Source organism: Sus scrofa, chromosome 7 (genome assembly GCF_000003025.6).
Source record: "Sus scrofa isolate TJ Tabasco breed Duroc chromosome 7, Sscrofa11.1, whole genome shotgun sequence".
Lineage (NCBI taxonomy): Eukaryota > Metazoa > Chordata > Mammalia > Artiodactyla > Suidae > Sus > Sus scrofa.
In genome coordinates, this window is record NC_010449.5 from 41,376,624 (window position 1) to 41,403,002 (window position 26,379).

General features: G+C 39.7%; 1 protein-coding gene across 1 annotated transcript in view; it reads right to left on the reverse strand.

The window, feature by feature from the left end:
- CYP39A1 (cytochrome P450, family 39, subfamily A, polypeptide 1) overlaps window positions 1–26,379 on the reverse strand; it is an 80,844-nt gene that overhangs the window by 31,613 nt on the left and 22,852 nt on the right. Inside the window, 2 exon segments of the mRNA NM_001101027.1 lie at window positions 14,684–14,774; window positions 22,280–22,387. Of these exon segments, the coding sequence (NP_001094497.1) occupies window positions 14,684–14,774; window positions 22,280–22,387 (199 nt within the window).

Here is a 26,379-nt window from a genome sequence, read left to right on the forward strand (position 1 = left end):
GAGTTTTGTATTATATAATTAAGAAACAAAAGCTTGTTCTGAGTTGAAAAATAATACTTAAAATATCTTAGGACCTATAAATGTAGGAGAGATGTAGGCTACACTTGGAAAATAAATGTTTTGATAAAATATTTTTAGTTTCTCAAGTCAAGTGATATAAGAAAAATAAGGTAGTATTCTCAGATGAGACAAAGAAAAAGAAAGGGAAAGATGCTGTTTTCAAACATCTTTAGGTTAAAGACCTTTCTTATTATAACTCTTAGAAATGGCTCTGTACTCATACTGTGCATATTTCAATGCACATCTGTGGTTTGTTCTTCCAGTGTTTTGACTCTAAAATTAGAAGGCTCCACTTGGAAGAATGCCAATGTAACATCAAAAGGGCTAAGGCCTAATGGAGACCAGGACCAGTATACAAGGCAGCCAGGGAAGACGCTGTGGGTGATTTGGGGTAAAATTCAGAAACCATCTGTTTAACTCTTGGCATAGGTGTAATAGAAGTCAGACCAAATCATGGGATGTTTGAAACGAAATAAAAGACAGGATGGTTCTTGAGCTCAGAAATAGCAAAGAATGTTTCTAAAATATTATACATTGTTTTGGGATGCTGCAGGCATGATGACAAGCACATTAGAACATGATAACTATAAATTACATTTGTTAAGGATGTAGAGTAGATTAAAATTCTATTCAACGATGTGCTCACTCAATATAAATTTGCTTCATACCTGCTACATGCTAGGCCAAGCACAGGTGCTGAAAGAGACAGAAAGAGAATAATATCAACCTACTGACCATCTAAGGTCACCAATACTTGGGACCACTTCATTTATTCCTCATCACTATCTGCCAGCTATCAAGCACTCACATGTCCAAGGTGAAGCTTGAAGGTGTCAGAGCAGCCTTTGCACCTATGTGTGTCTACCTGAAAGCCCTTACCCTTTTCATCACCTCCCCTAAGAGGAGAAACAAATGAGAAAGAAAAGAGCCACTGTCTTCTAGGAGATTGGACACAAAGACACAAAATACTATCCGGATATAAATAACTGTAAATTTCATAAGAGAGGATGTGAGCATCAATGGTGTTCATCCTCTCTTGCCCAGGAATGGGGTTTCAGCTAAGCCTGGAAGGATGAGTAGCACTCGTCCAGGCGGAGAGAAAAGTGACTCAAATTCCCAAGTTAATTATAAAGATATGATTTCTTGGACTCAAAAAAAAGGGAAATGAATCCAACTAGGAACCATGAGGTTGCGGGTTCAATCCCTGGCCTTGCTCAGTGGGTTAAGGAACCGGCGTTGCCGTGAACTGTGGTGTAGTTCACAGATGCGGCTCAGATACTGCATTGCTGTGGCTGTGGTGTAGGCCAGCAGCTACAGCTCTGATTAGACCCCTTGCCTGGGAACCTCCATATGCTGTGGGTGTGGCCCTAAAAAGACAAAAAGACAAAAAATATAAAAATAAAAATAAAAATAAATACATAAATAAAATAGGTCCTTCTTTGAGAGATGGATCCTCTGACTTTTAAGCACCCTCCCCTTACACACACACACACACACACACACACCACATTTATTTAATAAATAAATTCATAAATGATAAAAATAGTCCTGAAGTAACATTACATCAAAAGGTAATTAATAATTTGGGGAAAATAACTCATGTTTCGACAAAAAAGGGAGAACGATAGGCATTTGCTGAGTCATTCAGATCTTTTGAGACATAATTCTGAGAAAACTGAACCAGAAGTTGGGGTGGAATACTGTCTTTCCACAAGTGAAAGACAGGCGTGTATCTACAAGGGACCCACAGCAAGGTGAAGAGAAGCAAAGAATAAACTCCACTGAAATTAAAGGGGGCATCCTCCCGCGTTGCACAACCTCTTTCTTTACTTTTGAAAGCAGGGATTCTCAGTTTTGTTTGCTGTTCTGGGTTGTGAGGTTGTTTTCCTTCACAGGGGTTGTCTTTTCATATTCATGGAACAGCTTGTTTAAAACATTTAAAATTAAGGTGTGTGCAAAAGGTCAAGAGTCCACATGAAGGAGAATGAACTGGGATGAAAAATATAAGAGATGAAGGTTGAAAAATAAAGACTGATGAAATAACCTTAAGCAATACTTCCTACCAAAATGTGGTCATGAAATTTGCTCCCCAAATTTGATAATAATCTCTCTAAAAGTAATATCAAATAATATAAAAGTGTTTACTTTATACTGTTCTTTGGGGGAAGTTATGTAACAGCTTTGAAACAAATCCAATATTTCTATGACTGCTACTGAAAAGCAATGAAGCAATAGCATCAGTTGCTGACAGAGAATAACAGTAGGAAACTAGTCTTCTGGCATATTTTCTCAGAGACCTCGAGATAAGCTCCTGAAAAAAGAATGAGTTTTTAGAAAACAGAGATAAAGCCAAAGAGAAACAGTAAATAGCTTACAGCATTCACGAGGAATACAAAAGAAGTATCTTACGTCATTTTCTTCATTTCAGGAATTGAAGAAATTTTAATAAGTAATGTTCAAATACTTAATTTTTAAAAATTATACCTCTACTTTATTCCAGGAATATTTTCATATATTTACAAAACTGCTGTTTTCTTCTTAGAAGAAACCTATTTACACTAGAAAAGATTAGAACATCTCAGAAAGAGTAGGAATGGATAAAGTGTCCTGAAGAAGATAATATTAATTATAATATATTTCTATGTCCAAAGACCCTATAACAGTTATTTGTAGGCAAGGAGAATGTACTGGTTACAGATTTCTGGGAATTTTTGTGAGATGAAGATTTGTTTGGTGACTTGTCTCCCAAACGGGGACAATAATAAACCCCTTTCTGCAAATGTTCTTCTTTTAAATGTAAAAAGAAATGCAGTGAAACTTTTAAGATCCTCTCTTTATTTTCAACTTTTGACATTTTCATTATAGTGTGGTTTGGTGTGGTGTCTTTGGTTCATCTTGTTTGGGACACACTGTGCTTCCTGGACTTAACTGTTTCCTTTACCAGGTTAGGGAAATTTTAAGCCATTATTTCTTCAAATAGGTTTTCTGTCCCTTTCTCTCTCTTCTCCTCTAGGAATCCTTTAATGTAAATGTTGGTATGCTTGTAGTTGTCCCAGATATCTCTTAAACTATCCACATTGGTTTTTATTCTTTTTGTTGTACTGATTGGGTGATTTCTACTACCCAATCAGTATAGATTGCTAATCCCTCAGCCCTCAAACTCAACCAAATGTAAATCCCACTTGTCTTCAAAGACAGATGTTATGAAGTCCCATCCTTCCTATGCAAATCCCAACACAGGGCTTAGACCTGTCACTCTACAGGGGGCACCTCCATAGCTGTGATATGTCTCCAGCTTATGAGTCACCACGCTGGGAGAGTGCGTTCTGTCTAGACTGCATCTTTATGCCTCCTATCCATCTTGACACCTCCTATCCATCCATAGCATTCTATTAATCCATGGCATTCTCTTTATCCATCCATGGCATCTATCTATCCATGGCATTCTCTTTATGTCCTTAGGTGTAGAAAATCTGTTCTTCTAGTCTTCAAGTCACTCTTAGAGAGATAATCGCTCCAAATGTAGTTGTAGTTTTGGTGTGTCCATGAGGTGAGCTCAGGATCTTCCTACTCTACCATGTTGATCTGGAACCCCTAAATATTTTTTTTTTCTTTTCTTTTTAGGGCCACACCTGAGGCACATGAAAGTTCCCAGGCTAGGGGTCAAATTGGTGCTGCAGCTCCTGGTTACACCATAGCCACAGCAATGTGGGATCAGAGCTGCGTCTGCGACCTACACCACAGCTCACGCAATGCCAGATCCTTAACCCACTGAGTGTGGCGAGGGATAGAACCTGCATCCTCATGGATCCTAGTCAGGTTTGTTAACCACTGAGCCATGAAGGGAACTCCCCTAAATATTCTTTTAATAGAGAAAAAAAGATGTGTTCTTTGAGTTTCATTCCTTACAAAATACTAACTTCCTTTATGACTATGCATGTCCACTAGTGTATGTGTTCTGTGAGACAAAATTCTGTGATCAAGACATAAGTTCAGTTTATTTTAAAAAATCAAGAGAAATAAGATGAGCATAGAGAAACATGAAGTAAATGCTAGGCTATGGAGTTACATGCCTTTTAGTTCTCTGCTGTTCACTATAAATTCTTTATAGTCTCCCAAATGACTGCAGGTTTCTAGAATTCCTGGAGAATGTTGATAGTTTAGAAAATGACTTTTTTCCTGAAATTTTTTTAGCTTTGAAAGAAAAGATTCTGAATTTGCTTTTTTGGGGTAAAAGATTAGCAAATAAGAACCATGATGATCAATTATTTTTCCTGTGCCAGTTGTGTTCTCTTTTATAGCAGCTTTATAATAAGTTTTAATATTTGGTAGGGCAAATATGGCCTAACTAGGTTACATTTTTAATAATCTTGATTTCTAAGCATAGATTCTTCAAGAGATGTGTAAGTCATTTAGTTAACTGCCCCCCCCCCCAAACCACTGGAATTCTCTTATAATGAATTAAATATATATTAATTTGAAAAGGATTGGCATTTTCATGATATTAAGCTTTCCCATACAGGGACATAATATGTATTTTTCTTTGTGTTTTTAAAATGTACATATTTTTAAAATGCGATAGTTCTTCCATGTAGGTCCTGCCCCAAGCCAATGTCTTTATGGAAGAGAAATATCAGTTAAACGAATAGGAAGGACAGATGTAAAATGGAAAGGAAGGTTTAAAAACAGCTTAAGGTGTTCGCAGTGGATACAGACTGGGAAAAGCAAAGAATAAGCCTAGAGATTGTCCATGGACAGCGAATATGGGCACTAGGGCTTTAGGGATTGTAGCTAAAGCCTGGCAGGTGACATCTCCTTTAATTCTCTGCCTCTAGCCCCCGTCTTCTTCTAAACCCCTCAGTCATTTCTGAACTTCCAATTCTGGGCAGACAGGGCGTTTTGGCATCTGAGGGATTTAGGATAAATTTTTATTGTCAAAGACACATATTCTCATTGTTGGGAAAGGGAGTCTCATGCTCACAGTCCCCCAACTCAGCTGCAAAAGAGTGGGCCTTGGGCCTGGAACACTTCCTCACCAAGAGACAAAGAGCCCACACAGCCTGTGCCAGGCTTATCCCCTTGTGTGGCAGAGCAGTGAGTTCTTCAATTTTCTCTGCTTAAAGAGTGTGCAGAATATAGTGCTTTCCTAACCCACCATTACACCTGCACTCCAAGGGGAGAGGACAGGGTTCCTTCCACTGTGGTATAGAGGGGTGCACAGAGGCCAATTTCCCTGCATCAGCCACGGGGCCATGGGGGACCGACCCCCCCCCCCCGAAGTGGACCTTGCTCTATTTCTTCTCCATGTGAGTACAGCTCTGCTCCATCCAGTGCTTGACGGCATCGTGTTTTCCCTGGCAACTCAGACACCAAGATGCAGTGGGCAGAAGGGGTTAGAGTCCTCCTCTGGGGTTCATAACTCTGCTTGACATCTCCTGAGAAATTGCAAACAATAACCTTTTGGAGGTAGACTCTGATCCGTGACTTTGGTCTGATGTTCATAACTACAGACCAGAAATGAGAGGCAGGGATAACAGTGAATTGAGAAAGACACCAAGGACTGCGGTAGCTCTCAGAACAGCTTATTGAGACGGATGGAAGATAAGGAGTAAAGAGTCAAAAGATGAACCCTCCCCACCCTTTCTTCCATCCATATGAGCACATATAAAAACATAACAAATCCCATTCTATCATTTAAAGAAAACTTTAGTGCCACTACATCAAGTCAACCAAATAACCCTCTCTCCTGAAAAAATAATAGCTCATGATAGTTTCAGAAATATTTCCTTCATATATTAGAGAGAGGTTATCAATGTCTTATTTATTGAAATATAAAATGAAGCCTGCTTCCTCATTATAATTTTTTTTCAAGGAATAAAAGACACAGTCCAATTTATAATAAATATGAGATAGAGATATTGATGAAACGAGACAACCATGGGTACAGGATAGAAGGTAAAATCAATTTTGATGTAGAAATATCCTTTCTTTATAAACTCTGCATAATGATTCTAAATTTTTGGGTAGTGTTCTCTGGAGAGATGAATACCTGGCTTGAACATCTTTATCTCTTTTTTTTTTTTTTTTTTTTTTTTTTTTTTTTTGCTTTTTAGGGCCACACCCATGGCATATGGAAGTTCCCAGGCTAGGGGTCAAATTGCAGCTACAGCTGCCAGCCTACACCACAGCCGCAGCAACGTGGGATCCAAGCTGCATCTGTGATCTACACCACAGCTCACGCCAACGCCAGATCCTTAATCCACTGAGCGAGGCCAGGGATCGAACCCACATCGTCATGGATACTAGTTGGATTTGTTTCCACTGTGTCACAGAGGGAATTCCTATCTCATTATTTTCTAAAGAGGAAAAGAGACTATCCAAATGCCTGAATAATTCTCCAGTGGAACATTCAGAAAAAAAGAGCCCTGTCTAAAGGAAAAATGTAAGGGATAAACAAAGCAGATGAACAGTGCTACACTAGGGTGAGATAGGGAAAGACTTAATAAAATGAGAAGTGCCGGGAGTTCCCGTTGTGGCTCAGTGGTTAACGAACCTGACTAGGATCCATGAGGATATGGGTTTGATCCCTGGTCTCGCTCAGTGGGTTAAGGATCCGGCATTGCCGTGAGCTGTGGTGTAGGTCGCAGAAGCGGCTTGGATCCCATGCTGCTGTGGCTGTGGTGTAGGCCAGTAGCTGTAGCTCCGATTCGACCCCTAGCCTGGGAACTTGGATATGCTGTGGGTGCTGCCCTAAAGAACGGGGGGTTGGGGGGGGGAAGAAGAGCCAAAGCAGGACCTATCTACAGGCTTGTCAATAATCTATAGCCCTCAGGTTTCTCTTTCTACCTGCTAGGCAGTGGATGAGGAGAGAATAACTATACACGAACTCTCCTAAATTAGAGTGTCACAAGGTATTAAAAAGGCAGAAATTGGTGGAGGAAATGTAGCCTCCCGGGAAATCTCTCATAGGCCAGATGCCATACAGGCAAGTTTCATCCTGGTCCTAGTGCCTGGATTAGTGGACTGGAAAGTAACAAGTTGTGAGTTCCAAAATGACACCATCTTTGTTTTTAAGGTCAAGGGGAAAAAAGAAAATAAAATTATGGAGTTCCCATTGTAGCTCAGAGGTTAACGAATCCGACTAGGAACCATGAGGTTGAGGGTTTGATCCCTGGCCTTGCTCAGTGGGTTGGGGATCCAGTGTGAGCTGTGGCATAGGCTGGCGACTACAGCTCTGATTAGACCCCTAGCCTGGGAAACTCTATATGCCATGGGTGTGGCCCTAGAAAAGACAAAAAAAGAAAAGAAAATTATATCTTTGGAGTAGGTTTCTGATGAACATGGCAGCATTTACAGAAAATTCTTAGGTAATCTTCATATGTTCTCCCAGGTTGATGAATGACATAGTTTGTGGAAAGCTCTGGCATAATTTAATGTTTTCTGGGTTTATTGGGGGATTTTTTTTTTTTTTTTGTCTTTTTGCTATTTCTTTGGGCCGCTCCCACGGCATATGGAGGTTCCCAGGCTAGGGGTCGAATCGGAGCTGTAGCCACCAGCCTACGCCAGAGCCATAGCAACTCAGGATCCGAGCCGTGTCTGCAACCTACACCACAGCTCACGGCAACGCCGGATCGTTAACCCACTGAACAAGGGCAGGGACCGAACCCGCAACCTCATGGTTCCTAGTTGGATTTGCTAACCACTGCGCCACGACGGGAACTCCATATTGGGGGATTTTTAAAAGTTGGGCTAGCAAAGGAAAATCAGGCTATGGAAGAAATTTCCTCTATGACATGCTAGAACCTCCAAAATCTCCATAGTAGGTTCATATTGTCTGGCAAGCAGTGGTAGTGGAGAGAATTTTTAATTTTTTTTTCCTGCTGGTGACATGAAGAAGTTCCCAGGCCAGATACTGAACTCATACCTCAGCAGTGACCTGAGCCAAAGCAATGACAATGCCAGGCCCTTTAACTGCTAAGCCACCAGGGAACTCCTGAGAATTTTTTTTCATAAAATAACTTTTCTCCATTCATAACTCCATTGGAGTGGCCTTGGCTCTGCTACTTGATCTCTCTTTTCAGTATCTTGGTCAACGTGCAGCATAAAGTGCCAAGACTCTATCACAGAACAACTTTGGCTATCAGCCCCTGAGCCCTGGCAGGCTGCAGAGGGTGAGGAGAGTGAGCCTCAGTTACCTGAGGGGACCCAGGTCTTTGATATGCCAGGATGGAGTCCTCCAAGAAGGCTGTTACAGGACAGACAATACGAGAGCACATCCAAGCATATAAAAGCTGAATACGTGTTATAATATGGGGAAGAGGTGACCAGAGAGAAGATTTCAAGAATAAGTGAAAATGCTTACAGGGAAATTTGAACAAAGAAAAAAAAAGAAAGTAAGAAAGAAAATGTTTAGATGCAATGAAGTCAAACTTTGGAACTAATTAAAATAATGTCAACAACATGGAATTTGCCTAGAACATCACTATAGGAGCACAGCCTCATCTACCACTCTGCTAGTTTTTAAGCCTTGTTTATAATTCTGAGCAGAGACGAAATCCTTTCTCACCAGTCCCTGGTGAGTGTAGCCATTGAGTCAGTGTCATTGGGTAATAAATAGCATCTGGTCACCCGACAGGGCTGGTCTGTCCCCTGGCGGGACTGCTGCTAAATCAGAACAAACTGATATCAAGAACAGGTATTGGTGCAATCTGAGTCAACCCTCTCTTTTATCTAAAGTCACACAATTCGTGACAGGACTGAAAGTCGTGAATCAAATCTGACTCTTATCCAAGGAAAATTTTGTAATGTGCCTTTTATGGTCTTCAAATCATGATTTTTTTTTTTTTTTTTGTCTTTTTAGAGCCACACCCACAGCATATGGAGGTTCCCAGGCTAGGGGTCGAATCAGAGCTACAGCTGCCGGCCTACACCACAGCCTACACCACACCAGATCCACACCAGATCCTTAACCCACTAAGCGAGGTCAGGGATCGAACCTGCATCCTCATGCATACTAATCAGATTTGTTTCCACTGAGCCACAATGGTAACTCCCTCAAATCATGATTTTATATAAGACAGGAATCATTTCTATGCAGGTGTGTTTCTGTTAGCTAACCTGATTCCTTGTAAATTAACAGAAAAAATTTACTAATTTTCCCCTTAAATAAATGAACGTGCGGTAAAAGTGAATGACCACCAAAATACAACAAAAAACAACAACCCCCCCCCAACCAAAAAACCAAACAAGTTTGTGGTGGATTCTACTCTAAATTAAAATGAGTAGGTGGAAAGGGCCAAATGCAACCAGTTATAAAATTCAAATGCATTTTTATTTGTGTTTAAGACAGGATGACCTTTGGCTGGTGGGCAGATACTCACAGTGTGAGTCCTGAATCAGAAAAGAAAATTATTTGAAGACAGGGTCTAAATAAGATCCAAATGTTAATAATGCCTGGGAGAATTCTGTGATAATAATGGAGGCCCTTAACTTGGAATAGCTGTTCCTGTAACACCAGCTTCTAACTCCAAACTATTTTCAGGTCCTTGCTCAAATCTCACCTTACCAGGAAGTCCAACTCTGATCCAACGTTTTTTCTTTTTTGTCTTCTTGTCTTTTTCTAGGACTGCACCCTCGGCATATGGAGGTTCCCAAGCTAGGGATCCAATTAGAGCTACGACTGCCAGCCTACGCCACAGCCACAGCAATGCCAGATCCAAGCCACATTTGCGACCTACACCACAGCTTACAGCAACGCCAAATCCCTAACCCACTGAGCGAGGACAGGGATTGAACCCACAACCTCATGGTTCATAATCGTATTTGTTAACCCCTGAGCCACGACGTGAACTCCTGATCCAACTTTTTTTTTTTTTTTTTTTTTTTTTTTTTTTTGTCTTTTTGCCTTTTCTAGGGCTGCTCCCACAGCATATGGAAGTTCCCAGGCTAGGGGTCGAATCGGAGCTGTAGCCATCGGCCTGTACCAGAGCCACAGCAACATGGGATCCGAGCCGCGTCTGCGACCTACACCACAGCTCATGGCAACGCCGGATCCTTAACCCACTGAGCAAGGCCAGGGATTGAACCTGCAACCTCATGGTTCCTGGTCGGATTCGTTAACCACTGTGCCACGATAGGAACTCCCTGATCCAGCTATTTAATGCTACCACCTGCCCCCACTCCTGGTCCTCCACACTCTGCTCCACTTTCTTTTTCACACAGCATCTATCACCACCAAATATTTTTGGAGTTTACTTATGTAAATAAACAAACAAGAACAACAAGCAGCAATAATAACAAACCCTGAGGAGAGAGGAGAATCTGCTTTCCAAAATCACATTATATCATTTAAAATGTCCAATTTTTAACAAAAAATGTGAGACATGCAACAAACAATATGAAATAAGACATGCAACAAGAATATACAGACCACACAAGGGAAAAGCAATCAGTAGAAACTATCCGTGAAGAAACTCTGATATTGGACTAACTAATAAAAGACTTTAAATATTTTAAATATTCCAAGAATTAAAGAAATCATGTCTAAAGAACTAAAAAGAAAATATCAATAAGGACATAGACATGATAAATAATAAGGATTCAAACAGAAATAAATGATTGAGAATGGAAAATGAAATATAAAAATAAAAATAAAACAACACCACCAACAGTTAGCTGTTTGAAAACAAAACTGACAATCTTTAGCTACACCGACCAATAAAAAAAGAAAGAGGGTATAAATTACTAAAATCAAGAATGAGGGAGGAGTTCTCTTTGTGGCTCAGTGGTAACAAACCCAACTAGTATTCATGAGGATGCGGGTTCGATCCCTGGCCTCACTCAGTGGGTTAAGGATCTGGCATTGCCCTGAGCTGTGGTGTAGGTCACAGACATGCCTCAGATCTGGTGTTGCTGTGGCTGTGGCGTAGGCTGGCAGCTGTAGCTCTGATTCAACCCCTAGCCTGGGAATTTCCATGTGCTGCAGGTGTGGCTCTAAAAAGACAAAAAAGAAGAAAGAAAAAGAATAAGGGAGATGTTTTCCTAGTGAGATGACAAATAAAGGTTATGGGGAAACTTGAACAATTGTATGCCAACAAGTTAAATAACCTACATGAAATGGATGAATGCTTAAAAAGATACAAACCACAAAACTGACTCAAGAAGAAATAATATGTGCTTCAGCAGCACATACACTAAAACCGCAAAGATACAGAGAAGATTAGCATGGCCTCTGCACAAGGATGACACTAAAATTTGTGAAGCATTCCTAACTTTCTGGTGATGTAATATATAGTATGGTGACTATAGTTTACAATACCATATTAATAAACATTTGAAAATTGGTAAGATAGTAGATTTTAAAAGTTCTCATCACAAGAAAAAAATTGTAATTGTGTGTGGCTACGGATGTTAACTAAATATGTCGAAGCAACCATTTCATAACATATAAATATATCAAATCATTATGTTTCACACCCCAAACTAATACAATGTTATATGTCAATTACATCTCAATTTTAAAAATAAAGAAGTAGATAATCTGGACAGACCTATAACAAGTGGAGAGATTAAATTAATCAAAAACTTCTCCAAAAGAAAACTTCTGGACCAGATCACTTCACTGGTGAATTCTACCATATAGCTGCAGAAGAATTAACATCAATCCTTCAGTAACTCTTCCAAAAAATAAAAGAGGAGGGACTACTTCTGAAGTCATTCTATAAAGCCAAAATTATTCTGAGAGCAAAACCAAAGATATCATAAGAAAGAAAACTATAGATCAATATGTCTTATCGATATAGATGCAAAATTTCTCAAGAAAGTACTAAACAGAATCCACCAACATATATAAAAATCATGTTCTTTAAGAGAGTAATTACAATCTAAAATCCACAGTACAAATTTTGTGTGTGTTAAATAAATTTATTCATTATCAAAATATAGTTGATTTACCATGTTTCATCAAGTTCTGTTGTACAATAAAGTGACCCAATCACACACATTTCCTTGTGCTGTACAGTAGGATCCCATTGTCCATACATTCCAGATGTAACAGTTTGCATCCCCGAAACCCCCAAAATGCCCACCCTCCCCACCCTGGGAACCCTAAGTCTGCTCTTCTTGGCCATGCTCTGTTTCTGTTTTCTGTTTGTTTGTTCTTTTTAGATAGGATCATCTGTTCCATATTTTAGATTCCACAAGTAAGTGACATCATATGGTATATGTCTTTTCCTTTCTGGCTTATTTCACTTCGTATGAGAGTCTCTAAGCTCCATTCATGTTGCTGCAAATGGCATTAGTTTGTCTTTTTTTTAAAAAAAAAATCATGTTTTATACAGATTATACACCATGACGAAAGACTTAGCTCAGGAATGCAAGGGTGGTTCAACATCTGAAAATCAATTAACGTAAAACATCATGATATAAAACATAGCATTATGCTAAGTGAAAGAAAGCAGACACAAAGGACCAAATATTCAATAGCAGCTTTTACCCTAACACTTATTTTATTTAGTTTTATTTTTCTGCTTTTTAGGGCCACACCTGTGGCATGTGGAACTTCCCAGGCTAGGGGTCAAATTGGAGCTGCAGCTGCCAGCCTATACCACAGCTACAGAAATGCAGGATCCAAGCTGTGTCTGCCACCTATACCACAGGCTGTGGCAATGCCAGATCCTTAACTCACTGAGTGGGGCCAGGGATAGAACCTGTGTCCTCATGTATACTAGTCGGTTTCATAACCCGCTGAGCCACAATGGGAACTCTTATACTTATTTTATAAGAAAGTTGGGCAAGGTGTCTGGGATGGGCTCTAGTGATGAGTGTTGAGGCTGGAGAGATGCAGAGTTGGAAATTCACTAAAGACATCTCCAAAGAAGGAAAAGGTAATTTTGTAATAGAAAAGAGCATAAGAATGGGAGAACTGCCATACTGAGTCAGAGTCTTACTTCCTGCACTTCAATGTTCCTTCTCTGACAGGATCCTTTGTATGAGCACAGGAAATCTTCCATGATATCAACCTCCAAATATCTGTGGCATCCTCTCACAATATTTAAATTCTTAAGCTGCTACATCTTATGCATGAATTGATCTGAACTGCTTCTGAATGAGCGTGGCAGACACATTTGATATATTATAGACTGATTTCATTGCTACAAGAGTCTTATAAACTGAAAGCATTGAGGTAGTACTGCTAGTACACCGGTACTCCTATTCAAAGGAGAATTTTTCTGTCAGAGAGCAATAGGTTCTAAAAATGAATAATACAGAAGAAGAGAAAAGGTTTTGTCTTTCTCCATTAGGACTTTGTTCAAGAGTTCAAGATTCAAGCACAGCAGAAACTCTGATGAATGTTAACACTTCTGTTGTGGCCTTTGGGTCAGATAGACTCCCCACATTACCCCAACCATCCCCATCACTGCCTTTTTATTTCCTGAAGGCCAGGAATTTGGAGACGCATATGTCAGGAGGCAGATGATGAGAAGATACAGGAGAGTATGTGATGATCAAGGACACCTTTCTTCTGTCACTTGTACACATGCAGGTGTGCACGCTTCTGTTAGCATTGCAGACGTAAACTCCACAAAGGCAGGTCATCTTCTCTTACATCCATTAGTGTAGCTCCAGAATCTAACTTGTTAGCATGGTTGGTACTCAGTGATTCTAACGCTCACCGTTTCTATGAAGTATGACCTAGCATCTGCTGATTCACACACAAGGCTCAGAGACAATATGGCTTCAGTATTCACATTGGCCAAGCCCCCTTACTCTTTGGTTCAATAGAAGCAGTCACAATAAAATTTAAAATCCAAATAAAGTATTTTCAGTCATCATGAAGGGGAGGAAGGATAACCTAACTGGCATCACACCTTTTGTCCTACTATTATATTTTGTTCTTCCAAGAAAACCAAGTCATTTATTATTTCTATATAAGAATACATAATGACATATTGAAGCGACATACTGAAGTTTTTTAAAAAATCTACTCCCAAACAGGTCGAATGATGCTGAATAAACAAATAGTGGAACCTTATCCATTCAAGCTTATTTTTGCCTTTTAAAACAGATGACAAGTGATGAGCCCACAACTGAACCAGAAAGGGTAAGGTCGCAATCGCTACCTAGTGTTCTAACCCACAAAACTTCTAACAATAACTTTTAAAATAATTCCTTTGGTATATAGCCTTACCCAACATCTGTACCCCACTAGGACTGTTAAGTAATACATGGAATATGCACCATATTACTTTTACAAAATCTAGAAAATCCTGAATTCCAAAACTATGGACTTGTAGTTGATTGTGGTAAGGGGCAAAAAGACTAGAAGACAAACCTTATGCATTAGATATTTATGTTTAAGCAGGGAAGTTGGGCAAATAAGGGAGATTTCATCACTTGGAAAGTAAGGGAGTTGGTCCAGATGACCTCTAAAATCCTTGACAGTAATTAAATTCTAGGATTCTTGCTTCATCAATTTGTATCATGAAGCACATAGAAAATATGTTCAATTTGGACTACTTTGAAATTCTACAAAATTATGAGCATTTAACTTTGCCCATAATGTGTGACAAGAACGCATTATTAGATGTCTCTTCAATCGTGCAGTTTAATTCAGTTTTAGTACCTGTTGTGCCAAACACAGATGATATGCCTTCCAAAATGGTCCTGTGGATATTGGGATGAGAGAGGATAAATGCAAGTGTCCAAAATGTAACCTTAAAAAGAAAAGCACATGTCAAAAACATGACCTTCTTCAAACATGAACAAAAGTATACACAGTATTAGCCACAAACACATAAAGGAAACAAGGAAAATACATAAATTAACCTTAAAAGCATGTTAGTAAAGAGTATCTTTGAAAACAACTAGATTTTATGAACAAAATAAATGTTAACATATCTCTAAGAAGTCAAATTTATAAATTTATTCAGTCACTATAATTTCACTATATTGTTTACATAGAGTAAGTTATCTTCACTAAAAAATAAGAAAAGCAGGATTTATAAAAAAATTTTTAATGGCTGCACCCTTGGTATATGGAAGCTCCTGGGCCAGGGACTTAAACCGAGCCAGAACTGCAAATTGCCCCACAGCTGTGGCAATGCTGGATTCTTTAACCCACTCTGCCAAGCCAGGGATCACACCTGCAACTCTGCAGGGACGGGAGGCGCTGCAAGTTGGATTCTTAACCCACCGTGCCACAGAGGAATTCTAGGATATTTTTTTACTAATATACAATATAAAATATTATATAGGCACATATTAGAAATTTTAAAACAAACAAATTATGACACTTTAGAATGTTAATCCAAAACACAGTCATTTTTCAGGATTTAATTTCTTTGAAGTACAAATAAATTAACAAATCATACATTCTGCATATGAAACAAAGTCATTTGAATAAGCCCCAGAAACTTATACCTAAAGGCTCACAAACTAAATTATGAGAATATTCAATATCAAAAATAGGGTCCTTTCACACCTTATGGAACAAAGGTGCTTACAAGTCATAGAGTATTATTGAACACAGTATGTTTGTAATTTCTCACTCTAGACGACAAGAGTATTTCACATCTTTCCTCATTGTGGTATTATAAGATAAAATTATACTACTGCATATCAAAGACATACAGATGCCTAACGGGTACATGAAATGATGCTCAGTATCACTAATTATTAGAGAAATGCACATCAAAACCACAATGAAGTATAATCTCACACCTATCAGAATGGCCATCACCAAAGAGTCTAAAAATCACAAGGGCTGGTGAGGATGTGAAGAAAAGGGAACTTTCACACACTGTTACTGGGAATGTAAACTGGTGCAGGCACTACCGAAAACGGTATGCAGGGTCCTTAAAAAACTCAAAATAGAACTATATGATCCAGCAATCCCACACCTGGGCGTATATCTGGAAAAAACAAAACACCAATTTGAAAAGATACATGCACCCCAATGTTCATATCAGCACTATTTACAGCAACCAAGGCATGGAAGCAACCCACGCACCCACTAACAGGTGCCCGGATTGAGAAGATGTGGTATGTATAATGGAATATTATTCAGCCATAAAAAGAATGAAATACTGCCATTTGCAGCAATGTGGATGGATGGAGAGAATATTATGTTTAATGAAATAAATCAGACAGAGAAAGACAAATACTGTATGATATAATTTATATGTGAAATCTTAAATATAATACAAATTAACCTCCGTGCAAAACAAAAGGAGTCTCACAGATATAGAAAATAAACCTGTGGTTACCAAAGGGACCAGGGAGGTACAAATTAGGGGTAAGGGGTTAACAGATCCAAAAAGCAGATAAGCAGATATACAGATGTCAGATATAAAAAAATAGATAAGCAACAAGGATATACTGTAGAGCACATGGAATTATCTGTTTTGTCATAACCAATAATGGAGTATAATCTTCAAAAATGCTAAATCACTAGACTGTATACACAATGGTTGTGAATAAACTAAAGAATATTGTAAATAAACACAATACTGTAAATAAGCTAAAGAATACATATAAATGTATAACCGGGTCACTTTAGTGTACAGCAGAAATTGACAGAACATTAGTAAATCAATTATAATACAAAATTAAAAAAAATAACTTTCCACTAACTCAGGTAGATGCTTTTGCTTCTATTTTTAGATTACACATTAAAGGAAACATATCAAATTATCAGAGAACGTTAGGTTGCCCTTTCATTTTTTTCCCCTATAAACATGCACTGTGAAAGAAGTTTCATCTAGGAAAACCAACCCTGAAAAAACGCAGACAACACCGTGTAACTTAAGTCGTTGTCTCTTTTGTGGGGACCATTAAGCACCTTTAAATAATCCCAATACTCCCCTCTGTGGTTAAAAGAGGAAAAGCAACCATCTAAAAGGAAGCGCTAGGACACAGCCCAGTTCAACACTGCTCGTTGTTTTCCCCTTGGTGACACTAAATTGATACTGCAGGGACATATATGGCGCTGTTCACATAAGCAAAGTGAACGGAGAGCCCAGCCCTCTACACTCCGGAGACCTGCTTTCGGTGGCGTGTTCCAGATTATAAGAGATTTGTCCTAGAGATCAGATAGTTCATGTTTACAGAGGAAATATGCTCAGAGAGCTCTCTTAGCCTGTCTTGACGCTGGGGCTCTTTCTATAGTTTCTATGGATGGAAGTGCTGAATTATTGGATTTAATGAATAAGCCACTCCATACTCAATCCATCTTATTTAAAGAGTCAGAGTTAATGTTGGGGAAAAATACACCTTTTGTTTGTTTGTTTGTTTGTTTGTTTGGTCTTTTTAGGGCCGCACTCTTGGCATGTGTTAATTCCCAGGCTGGGGTCCAATAGGAGCTACAGCTGCCAGCCTACACCACAGCCACAACAACGCAGGATCTTTAACCCACTGATCGAGGCCAGGGATTGAACACAAGTCCTCACGGATACTAGTTGGATTTGTTACCACTGAGCCACCATGGGAATGCCAGAAAATACATCTTGATCACAGTGCAGAGGTTCTCAGTTACACAAAGAGGGGTTCAGGGTTTTATGTGCTTAATTAGAGCTTTAGAAAGTCACTAAAACTGAATAATACTTTTAAGGCAAACTCAAGGAATTCAGCTAAACCATAAATGCCTGTACAATGGTGTTAATTACTAATTTTGACGTCTCTTTTCTTGATAGATTTTTCTTTTAAAAATCTACACTATTTTCTACTTAAAAAATCATTTTAGGAGTTCCCTTGTGGCACAGTAGGTTAAAGATACAGCATCATCTCTGCTGTGGCTCGGGTTGCTGGGTTTAATCCCTGGCTCAGGAAATTTTGAATACTGCAGGTGCAGCAAAAAAAAAAAAAAAAAAAAAAAAAAAGTTTTAATTTATATAGCACTGGGAACTATATCTAGTCACTTATGATGGAGCATGATAATATGAGAAAAAAGAATGTATGTGTATGTGAAACTGGGTCACCATGCTGTACAGTAAAAAATTGACAGAACACTGTAAACCAGCTATAATGGAAAAAATTAAAATTATTAAGTACAAAAAATAAAATAAAAAATGAAAAAATAAAAATAAAATTTTCTCTGAGCACCACATTTGGGAAAAGAATGAACTGCCCCCCAAAGTAGCAATTGGCAAGGGGTCAGGTCCATGGTGAGAGCTGGGAAAAAAGGAGAAGAACCACCTGGCTCCTTGACCTTCAGAGGCAGCCGCCACAGTGTCTCTCCACTGTGTCTTGGAGAGGTGAGAACGGAGGAGAGAAGGGCGGACAGCTCTGCCTGCTGTGTCAGAAAAGAGGACCTGAGTGTGTGCTTCGGTTTCCTTTATTCCTCTGTTCAGAACAAGATTTCACAGAGACGGATGGGGTCTCTGTAACAGGCCAGCCACGGGAAACACAAACTTGTGTAGGACATACCTTCTGTCCAAAGAACGTTCAGATCTGCTGGGGATGTGAGATACACACAGGAGGAAAAGGAGCTACATGTATAGGCAACAGATGGTACAGACAATAAATGCTGTGGGAATAGAGGGTGGGATGGTCATTAGGGAAAGTGCTTAGTAAGAGCATCAGAGAAACAGATTAACAAGGTAAAGTGCTGGAGTTCCCGTCGTGGCTCAGGGGTTAACGAATCTGACTAGGTACCATGAGATTGCGGGTTCAATCCCTGGCCTTGCTCAGTGGGTTAAGGATCCGGCGTCGCCGTGAGCTGTGGTGTGAACTGTGGTGTAGGTTGCAGACGCGGCTCGGGTCCTGCCTTGCTGTGGCTCTGGTACAGGCCAGCGGCTACAGCTCTGATTCGACCCCTAGCCTGGGAACCTCCATAAGCCGCGGGAGCGGCCCAAGAAAATGGCAAAAAGACAAAAAAAAAAAAAAAAAAAAAAAAGTAAAGTGTTTTGTAGATGGGCTCATTTGTGCCATGTTTTAGATTCCATGTTTAAGTGATATCACATGGTATTTGTCTTTCTCTTTCTGACTGACTTCCCTTAGTAAGAGAACAGACTTGTGGTAGCCAAGGGAAAGGGGGTAAGAAGTGAGATAGACGGGGAGTTTGGGGTTAGTAGATACAAACTGTTACATTTAGAATGAATAAGCAGTGGGTTCCTACTGTACAGCACAGGGAACTATATTCAGTCTCTTGGGATAGAACATGATGGAAGATACTATGAGAAAAGAATGTATATATACATATATATGGCTGGGTCACTTTGCTCTATAGTAGAAACTGGCACAACACCATAAATCGACTATACTTTAATTAAAAAATAATTTTAAAAGGTAAAACATCAGCTTGGAGATCCATTTTGGAAAAAATCTTCTTAAAGGCAGTCAGGAATTTCTTGGAACTTGGAGATGATTTTCTCATAGCAATAATTTCATAAATTGTGGTTGATATCTTGGGCCAGTCCACCAAAGTTCACCTAGATTTTGGTCACATAATAGAGCCTCCTGGCGCCCTGTGCCAAGCCCATCTGAAGCCTGACCTGTGAGTCCCCTGGGCCCTGAGTCAGCACAGAGTGAAAAAGAAGATGATCTGGGTACCAGGAAAGGACAGGCCCGCCACCTACATCTCTGGCAGGGCTTTTGATGGCCTTCCTGGCCTTGACGGGAGATCATAAAAGCCAGGACAGCAGGGGCCACTCCTACCCTTGGGCATTGGAGAGGTCAAGTTTTGGAAGCCAAGGTGGTTCATTATGAGTGGACCATTGAAGTAATGACTGATTGAAGCCTTGGTGTTACTTTGCATAAGGAAAGAAAGCTAACATTTATTGAGCACCTATGTTGTGTCACGGACTGTTAGCCACTTTCCACTTCTTCAAAATACAATGCTCACAACATCCTATGAGGTAAGTAGCATTAATCCTGTTCTATTGATAAGGACACTGAGGCTCACAGTTAAACAATCAGCCCATTGTCACCCAGTGCCGGGATCTGGCTTTGGACCTGACTCTAAAGCCATTCCGGGGTCTCTGCCCAAACACCAGCTGCCTCTTGGAAGGGAAAACAAGAGCCTGCAGGATGGAACTTTTGCTCATCATCAGACAATTCCTTTCTGAAATTAATGACTGAAATTCTTTCAGACCAGAGCCAGGAACAAATTCCAGAGACCTGACTTCCTCTGGGCCAGATCAATGGGGCTTTGTGTCCCTTTCTTCCAGGGGATCTTTCTAAAGATATCTTGAAAATTAATCCTGTGACAGAAGTGGCTGTTCTGTTGTTGCTTTGGGAGGGTTTTTGTCTGTTTGTTTGTCTGATATTTGTTTTTTTAAATTTTTCTAAAGCTTAATCAGTTTCCAAGAAAAGTGTATAAGGAAAAATCAGAGAATAATATTAGAGGTACATAAAGAAGGGGAAAATATTAGACTATGTTTACTTCCCCAGGCCAAAGGAAATACGTATTTTAGTGGCTGACATAATATTTGAGCAGAGAGGCCAGAATTTCTATTTCTGCTCTACTCAATTAGTTTATAATGGGGTAAAGGAAACTGGAACATAATACTTAGAAAGTCTTCCACAACATTCATAAAGAAGAAGGAAACATAAATAAGACGTAACATATTTTACTTCGATTTTTTTAGGAGAAAAAAGAAAAATGAGCACATTTATCATTAGAGACGGGTTGAATGTTCTTGTGTAATAGAAAACAAATACATAAAAAAGGTTACCCTTTGATTTCTCAAATAATCTAAGTACAGCTTAAGCTAATATGAAATCCCTCTGACACAGAAACTGGTGTGCACTGAACATAAAGTGCCAAACAGATTGCAGGACTTTAGTTAATAACAGCTATGAAAAGAAACAATTCAAAAAACTCTGCTCCCCTTAGCAGTATTTTGGGTTCTAGCCTCACCACCTCTATTCATAGGGCAGTTTATAGAACCACGACACCAAATAATGCAAACAGGAATGATGCCCAGAAGGAGAGAAGGTACAGGGGAAAACAAAGAACTCATGGTCACTGAGTAGCAGTTGGGTTTATCTTGTTGAGTCCTCACAACAATCTTAAACTGACAGAACACTGTAAATCAACTCTACTTTAATAAACAAATTTTTAAAAACCTTATAGAGAAATGAAGGTTACTGTGTGTTTGTTTGTTTATCTTTTCAGGGCTGCACCCACAGCATATGGATGTTCCCAGGCTAGGGGTTGAATCAGAGCTATAGCTGCCGGCCTATGCCAGAGCCACAGCAATGTGGGATTCGAGTCGTGCCTGTGGCCTACACCACAGCTCACAGCAACGTTGGATCCTTAACCCACTGAGCAAGGCCAGGAATCGAACCTGAGTCCTCATGGATGCTAGTCAGGTTCGTTGACCACTGAGCCACGATGGGAACTCCAAGGTTACCATTCATTAAATACACAAGTTCAGGACCATTCCAGGAGAATAATTACCCCGCCCCCTTTTTTCCCAATAAGGAAATGGAGGCTCAGAGAGTTTAAGTTATCTCCTTGAGACTCAATGGCAATGGCTGGGATATCTGGGTTCAAGCCCAGTTCTAGCTGAAACTATCTGTTTACCTACTCTCTCTCTCTCTGATAAATGGCAGGGGTCAAGACTTACTCATCCTTGCAGCACCAGCACTAAGCATACTGCCTGACATGGAAAGTACAGAAAGTGCTCCATACAGAGGTGTTACAACGGACCCCAAGTGCAACATTTTCCCTTCGCCTGTTACACACAGCCTTTCAGATGGCAGAATTCACTTCAGATCCCTGTTTTGCATCCTTTGTGACCTTATCAGATTTCACGCAGCATTCCCTTTTGTTTTTCCATCACACAACCAAATCCATTAGTCTTTTTTTTTCTTCCCCATAATAAGGGAAAAGATTGGAAAGAAAGAAAGAGAGAGAGAGGGGTGGAGGGAGGGAGGTATGGAGGGAGGGAGGGAAGGAGGGAGGAAGGAATAGAAAGAAAGAGAGAAAGAAAGAAAGAAAGAAAGAAAGAAAGAAAGAAAGAAAGAAAGAAAGAAAGAAAGAAAGAAAGAAAGAAAGAAAGAAAGAGAAAGAAAGGAAGGAAGGAAGGAAGGAAGGGAGAAGGAAGGAAGGAAGAAAGGAAGAGGGGGAGGGAGAGAGAAGGGAGGAAGGAAGGGAAGGGGGGAAGGGAAGAGAAGGAAGGAAGGACAGAAGGAGGGAAGGAAGAGAGACAGACGAAGGGAAAAGCAGAAGTACAGCAGACAGAAATGCTACTGCTTCCTTTACTAACATACTTACAGGGACAGCGTTGGACAGAGAAGCCCAAAGTAGTAAGAGCCCGTAATTGGGGCTCATTTGTTCATTTGTTTCCATCTCTAGGAGGTCCAGAATATCCTGCATTATTGTCTGTTTAAAAAAAATATATATTAAATAGTTAACCCAGAGCTCTGCGACTGATGTTAATAACCAAAGACCATGTATTCTCTTTAATCTGAAAGCTATTAGTTTTGCCATTCCCAGGCTTGTGATCTTGGGTATGCTAAGGGAGTCACATACTTTTTGGTGGTAAAGTAACCAGGAGTAGGGCTTCTGGAGGTCAATGGTCTTACTGCATTGGTTCAAATTCTGCCTTAGGTTTTTTTTTGTTTGTTTGTTTTGTTTTGCTTTGTTTTTGTTTTTTGTCTTTTTACGGCTGCACCTGAGGCATATGGAGGTTCCCAGGGTAGGGGTTGAATGAGAGCTGTAGCCACTGACCTTCGCCACAGCCACAGCAACATGGGATCTGAGACGTATCTGCAACCTACACCACAGCTCACGCAACACCGGATCCATGACCCACTGAGTGAGGCCAGGGACCGAACCCGCATCCTCATGGATACTAGATGGGTTCGTTAACCACTGAGCTGTGACGGGAACTCTAAGACTTTTTTTTTTTTTTTGAGAGCAATTTTAGATTCATAAGATTGAGAGGAAAGTACAGAGAGTTCCCATATAACGCTTATCCCCACATATGCACAGCCTTCCTCATCGTCAACACCACTCACTAGAATGGTACATTTTTTACTGAGAATGAAACTCCATTGATACATCGTAGGCAACTAAAGGTCATAGTTTGCCTTAGGGATCGCTCTTGGTGATGTAAACTCTATGGGTTTATAATGATGCCTATTATCATTACAGTATCATACAGAGTATTTTAACTGCCTTAAAAAGTCCTTCATTCGCTGCCTCTTCATCTCTCCCTCTTCCCTAACGACCACTGATTTTTGTCACTGTCTCCATGGTTTTGCCTTCCCCAAAATGTCAACATCAGATTCTTAACCCAGTGACTGAGGCCAGGGATTGAACCCACATCCTCATGGATGGATACTAGCTGGGTTCATTACCACTGAGCCACAACAGGAGCTCTTCTTTGTATATTTTGGGCAACTGTCTTTTATTTTGCAAATAATTTCTCTCAGTCTGGACTTGTCTTCTAAATCTCTTGACATTGTCTTTCACAAAGCAGTTTTTAATGAACTCCAGCTTAACCATTTATTTCACTAATTGTGTCTTTTGGTGTTATATCTAAAAAGACATCATTATACTCAAGGTCAACTATGGTTTCTCCTATGTTATCTTCCAGTAGTTTCATATTTTTGCATTTTACCTTTAGATCTATGATCCGCTATCAGTGAATATTTGTAAAGAATGTAAGGTTTGTGTGTCTAGATCCTTTTTTTTTTTTTGCATGTGAATGTCCAGTTGTTTCAGCATTATTTGTTGAAGTAAAATTTTGTTTTACTATATTGCGTTACTCCTTCAAAAGATGAGCTGATTAAATTTAATGCTGTCTGTTTCTAGCCACTCTACTCTATTTCGTTCATCTCTTTGCTTTTTCTGTGCCAGTACCTCACTATCTTGGTTACTGAAGCTTTACAGTAAGCCTTGAAGATGGATAGTATCACTTTTTGAAGAACTATACTCCTTTCAATAATGTGTTGGTGATTCTGGGTGTTTTGCTTCTCTGTATAAACGTCAGGGTCAGTGTGTCAATATCCATACTTTCTGTGATTTTTGTTGGGATTGCATTCAATCTATAGATCAATTATTGAGTCCTCTTATCCATGGACATGGAGTATCTCTCCATTTATTTCATTCTTTCATTTTGTTTATCAAGAGTGTTGTATTTTTCTTCATGTAGTTCTTATTTGTTATATCTATATCTAGATCTATATATATCTGTATATATACCTAGATATTTCTTTGGGGAATGCTATATACCCATATATTTCTTCATGGAATGTTAAAGAGTATTGTGTTTTTAATTTCATATTCCACTTGTTCATTATTGGCATGTAGGAAAGCAATCATCTTTTGTACATTAACTTGATATTCTGCAACCTTGCTATAATCATTTTTTAGTTCTAGTAGTTTTTGGTTGATTCTTTTGGATTTTCTAACATATGTTCATGTTATCTGGGAATAAAGACAGTTTTATGATGTATTCCTTCTCAATCTGTGTGGCTTCTATTTCCTTTTCTTGCCTTACAGCATTAGCATGAGCTTCCAGTATTATGTTGAAAAAGAGTGCTGAAATGGGAGATCTTTAGTAAGGGGTTCTGGTACCAATTTCCAATGTGTGTGAGCAGAGGTCCACACGTCACAAACAATGCTTGGTTCATCAGCTGGATGTCTTATAATGCAACTCAATTCTGATGCTATTAACCTGGAGATAGCATCAGGTTCCACAAGTTAAGGGTTTAATCCCACAAGACTGTGCCCTGCTCTTCAGATGCCAGTTGCAAGCCCAGGTTGTTACCTGTGCTTGACTGACTGGCTACATAAATCAGAGGTAGGTTCCCATCAACCCCCTCCTTAGATTTGATTAATTTGCTAGAACTGCTCACAGAACTGAGGGAAGGATTTGCTTATTAGACTAATGTTTTATTTATTTATTTTTTAGGGCCGCACCCATGGCATATGGAAGTTCCCAGGCCAGTGGTCAAATTGGAGCTGCAGCTGCTGGCCTACACCACTGCAGCTCTGAGCCACGTCTGCAACCTACACCACAACTCATGGCAACACTGGATCCTTAACCCACTGAGTGGGGCCAGTGATCAAACCCATATCTTCATGGTTACTAGTCAGGTTCGTTAGCACTCAGCCACAGTGCAAACTCCAGATTAATAGTTTATTATAAAAGGATATGATAACACCTACAGATGAACATCCATGTGGAAGAAATGTGTAGGACAAGGTATGGGGAAAGACCATGGAATTTTTATGCTTTTTTCTTTTTTTTTTTTTTTTGCACCTGTGGCATATATAAGTTCCCAGGCTAGGGGTTGAATCAGAGCTGCAGCTGCTGGCCACAGCCACAGCAACACCAGGCCAGCTGAGCCGGGTCTGTGACTTACACCACAGCTCACAGCAACGCCGGGTCCTTAACCCACTGAGTGAGGCAAGGGATCGAACCTGCAACCTCATGGTTCCTAGTCAGATTAGTTTCCACTGCACCACGAAGGGAACTCCCGAACTCCCCTTTTATGCTTTCTTTTTTTGTTGTTGTTGTTTCCTTTTGTTTTGTTTTTTTTAGGGCCACACCTGCGGCATAAGGAAATTCTGAGACTAGGGGTCAAATTGGAGCTGAAGCCTCTGGCCTATGCCACAGCTACAGCAACAGCAATGTCAGATCCAAGCAGCCTCTGAGACCTACACCATGGCTCACAGCAATGCCGGATCCTCAACCTACTGAGCAAGGCCAGAGATTGAACCTGCATCCTCATGGATGCCAGTCAGATTCATTTCTGCTGAGTCATGATGGGAACTCTGCCTTTTATGCTTTCTGGAAGCACGCCACTCTCCCCAAATCTCCAAGTGTTCACTGACTCAGACACTTTCTAAACCCTGTCCTTTTGAAATGTGGGTTTTATCAAAGCTTCATTACATAAGCATGGTTGATTAAGTCATTGGCCATTGGTGACTGACTCAACTTCCAGCTATAAATTTCTTACAACTAAGGTAGCTACAAAGCACTGCTTTCACTACCTCCCACAAATTTTGATAAGCTGTGTTTTCAGTTTCATTTTTAAATATTTCAAAATATTTTAATTTCTCTTGAGAGTTCTTTGACCCATGTGTTATTTAGAAACGTGTTGTTTAAATCCTGTGTATTTTGGGATTTTTCAATTATCTTCTATTATCACTGTGGTCTAAGAAAAGACATTATATGATTTGTGTTCTTTTAAATTTGTTAAGGTGTATTTCATGGCCCAGAATGTGGTCTATTTTGGTAAATCTTTCATATAAGCTTGAGAAAACATGTATATTCTGCTGTTGTTGGAATAAGTACTCTATAGATGTTAATTATCTCCAGTTGTTTGAGGGTGGTATTGAGTTCAATTATGTCCTTATTG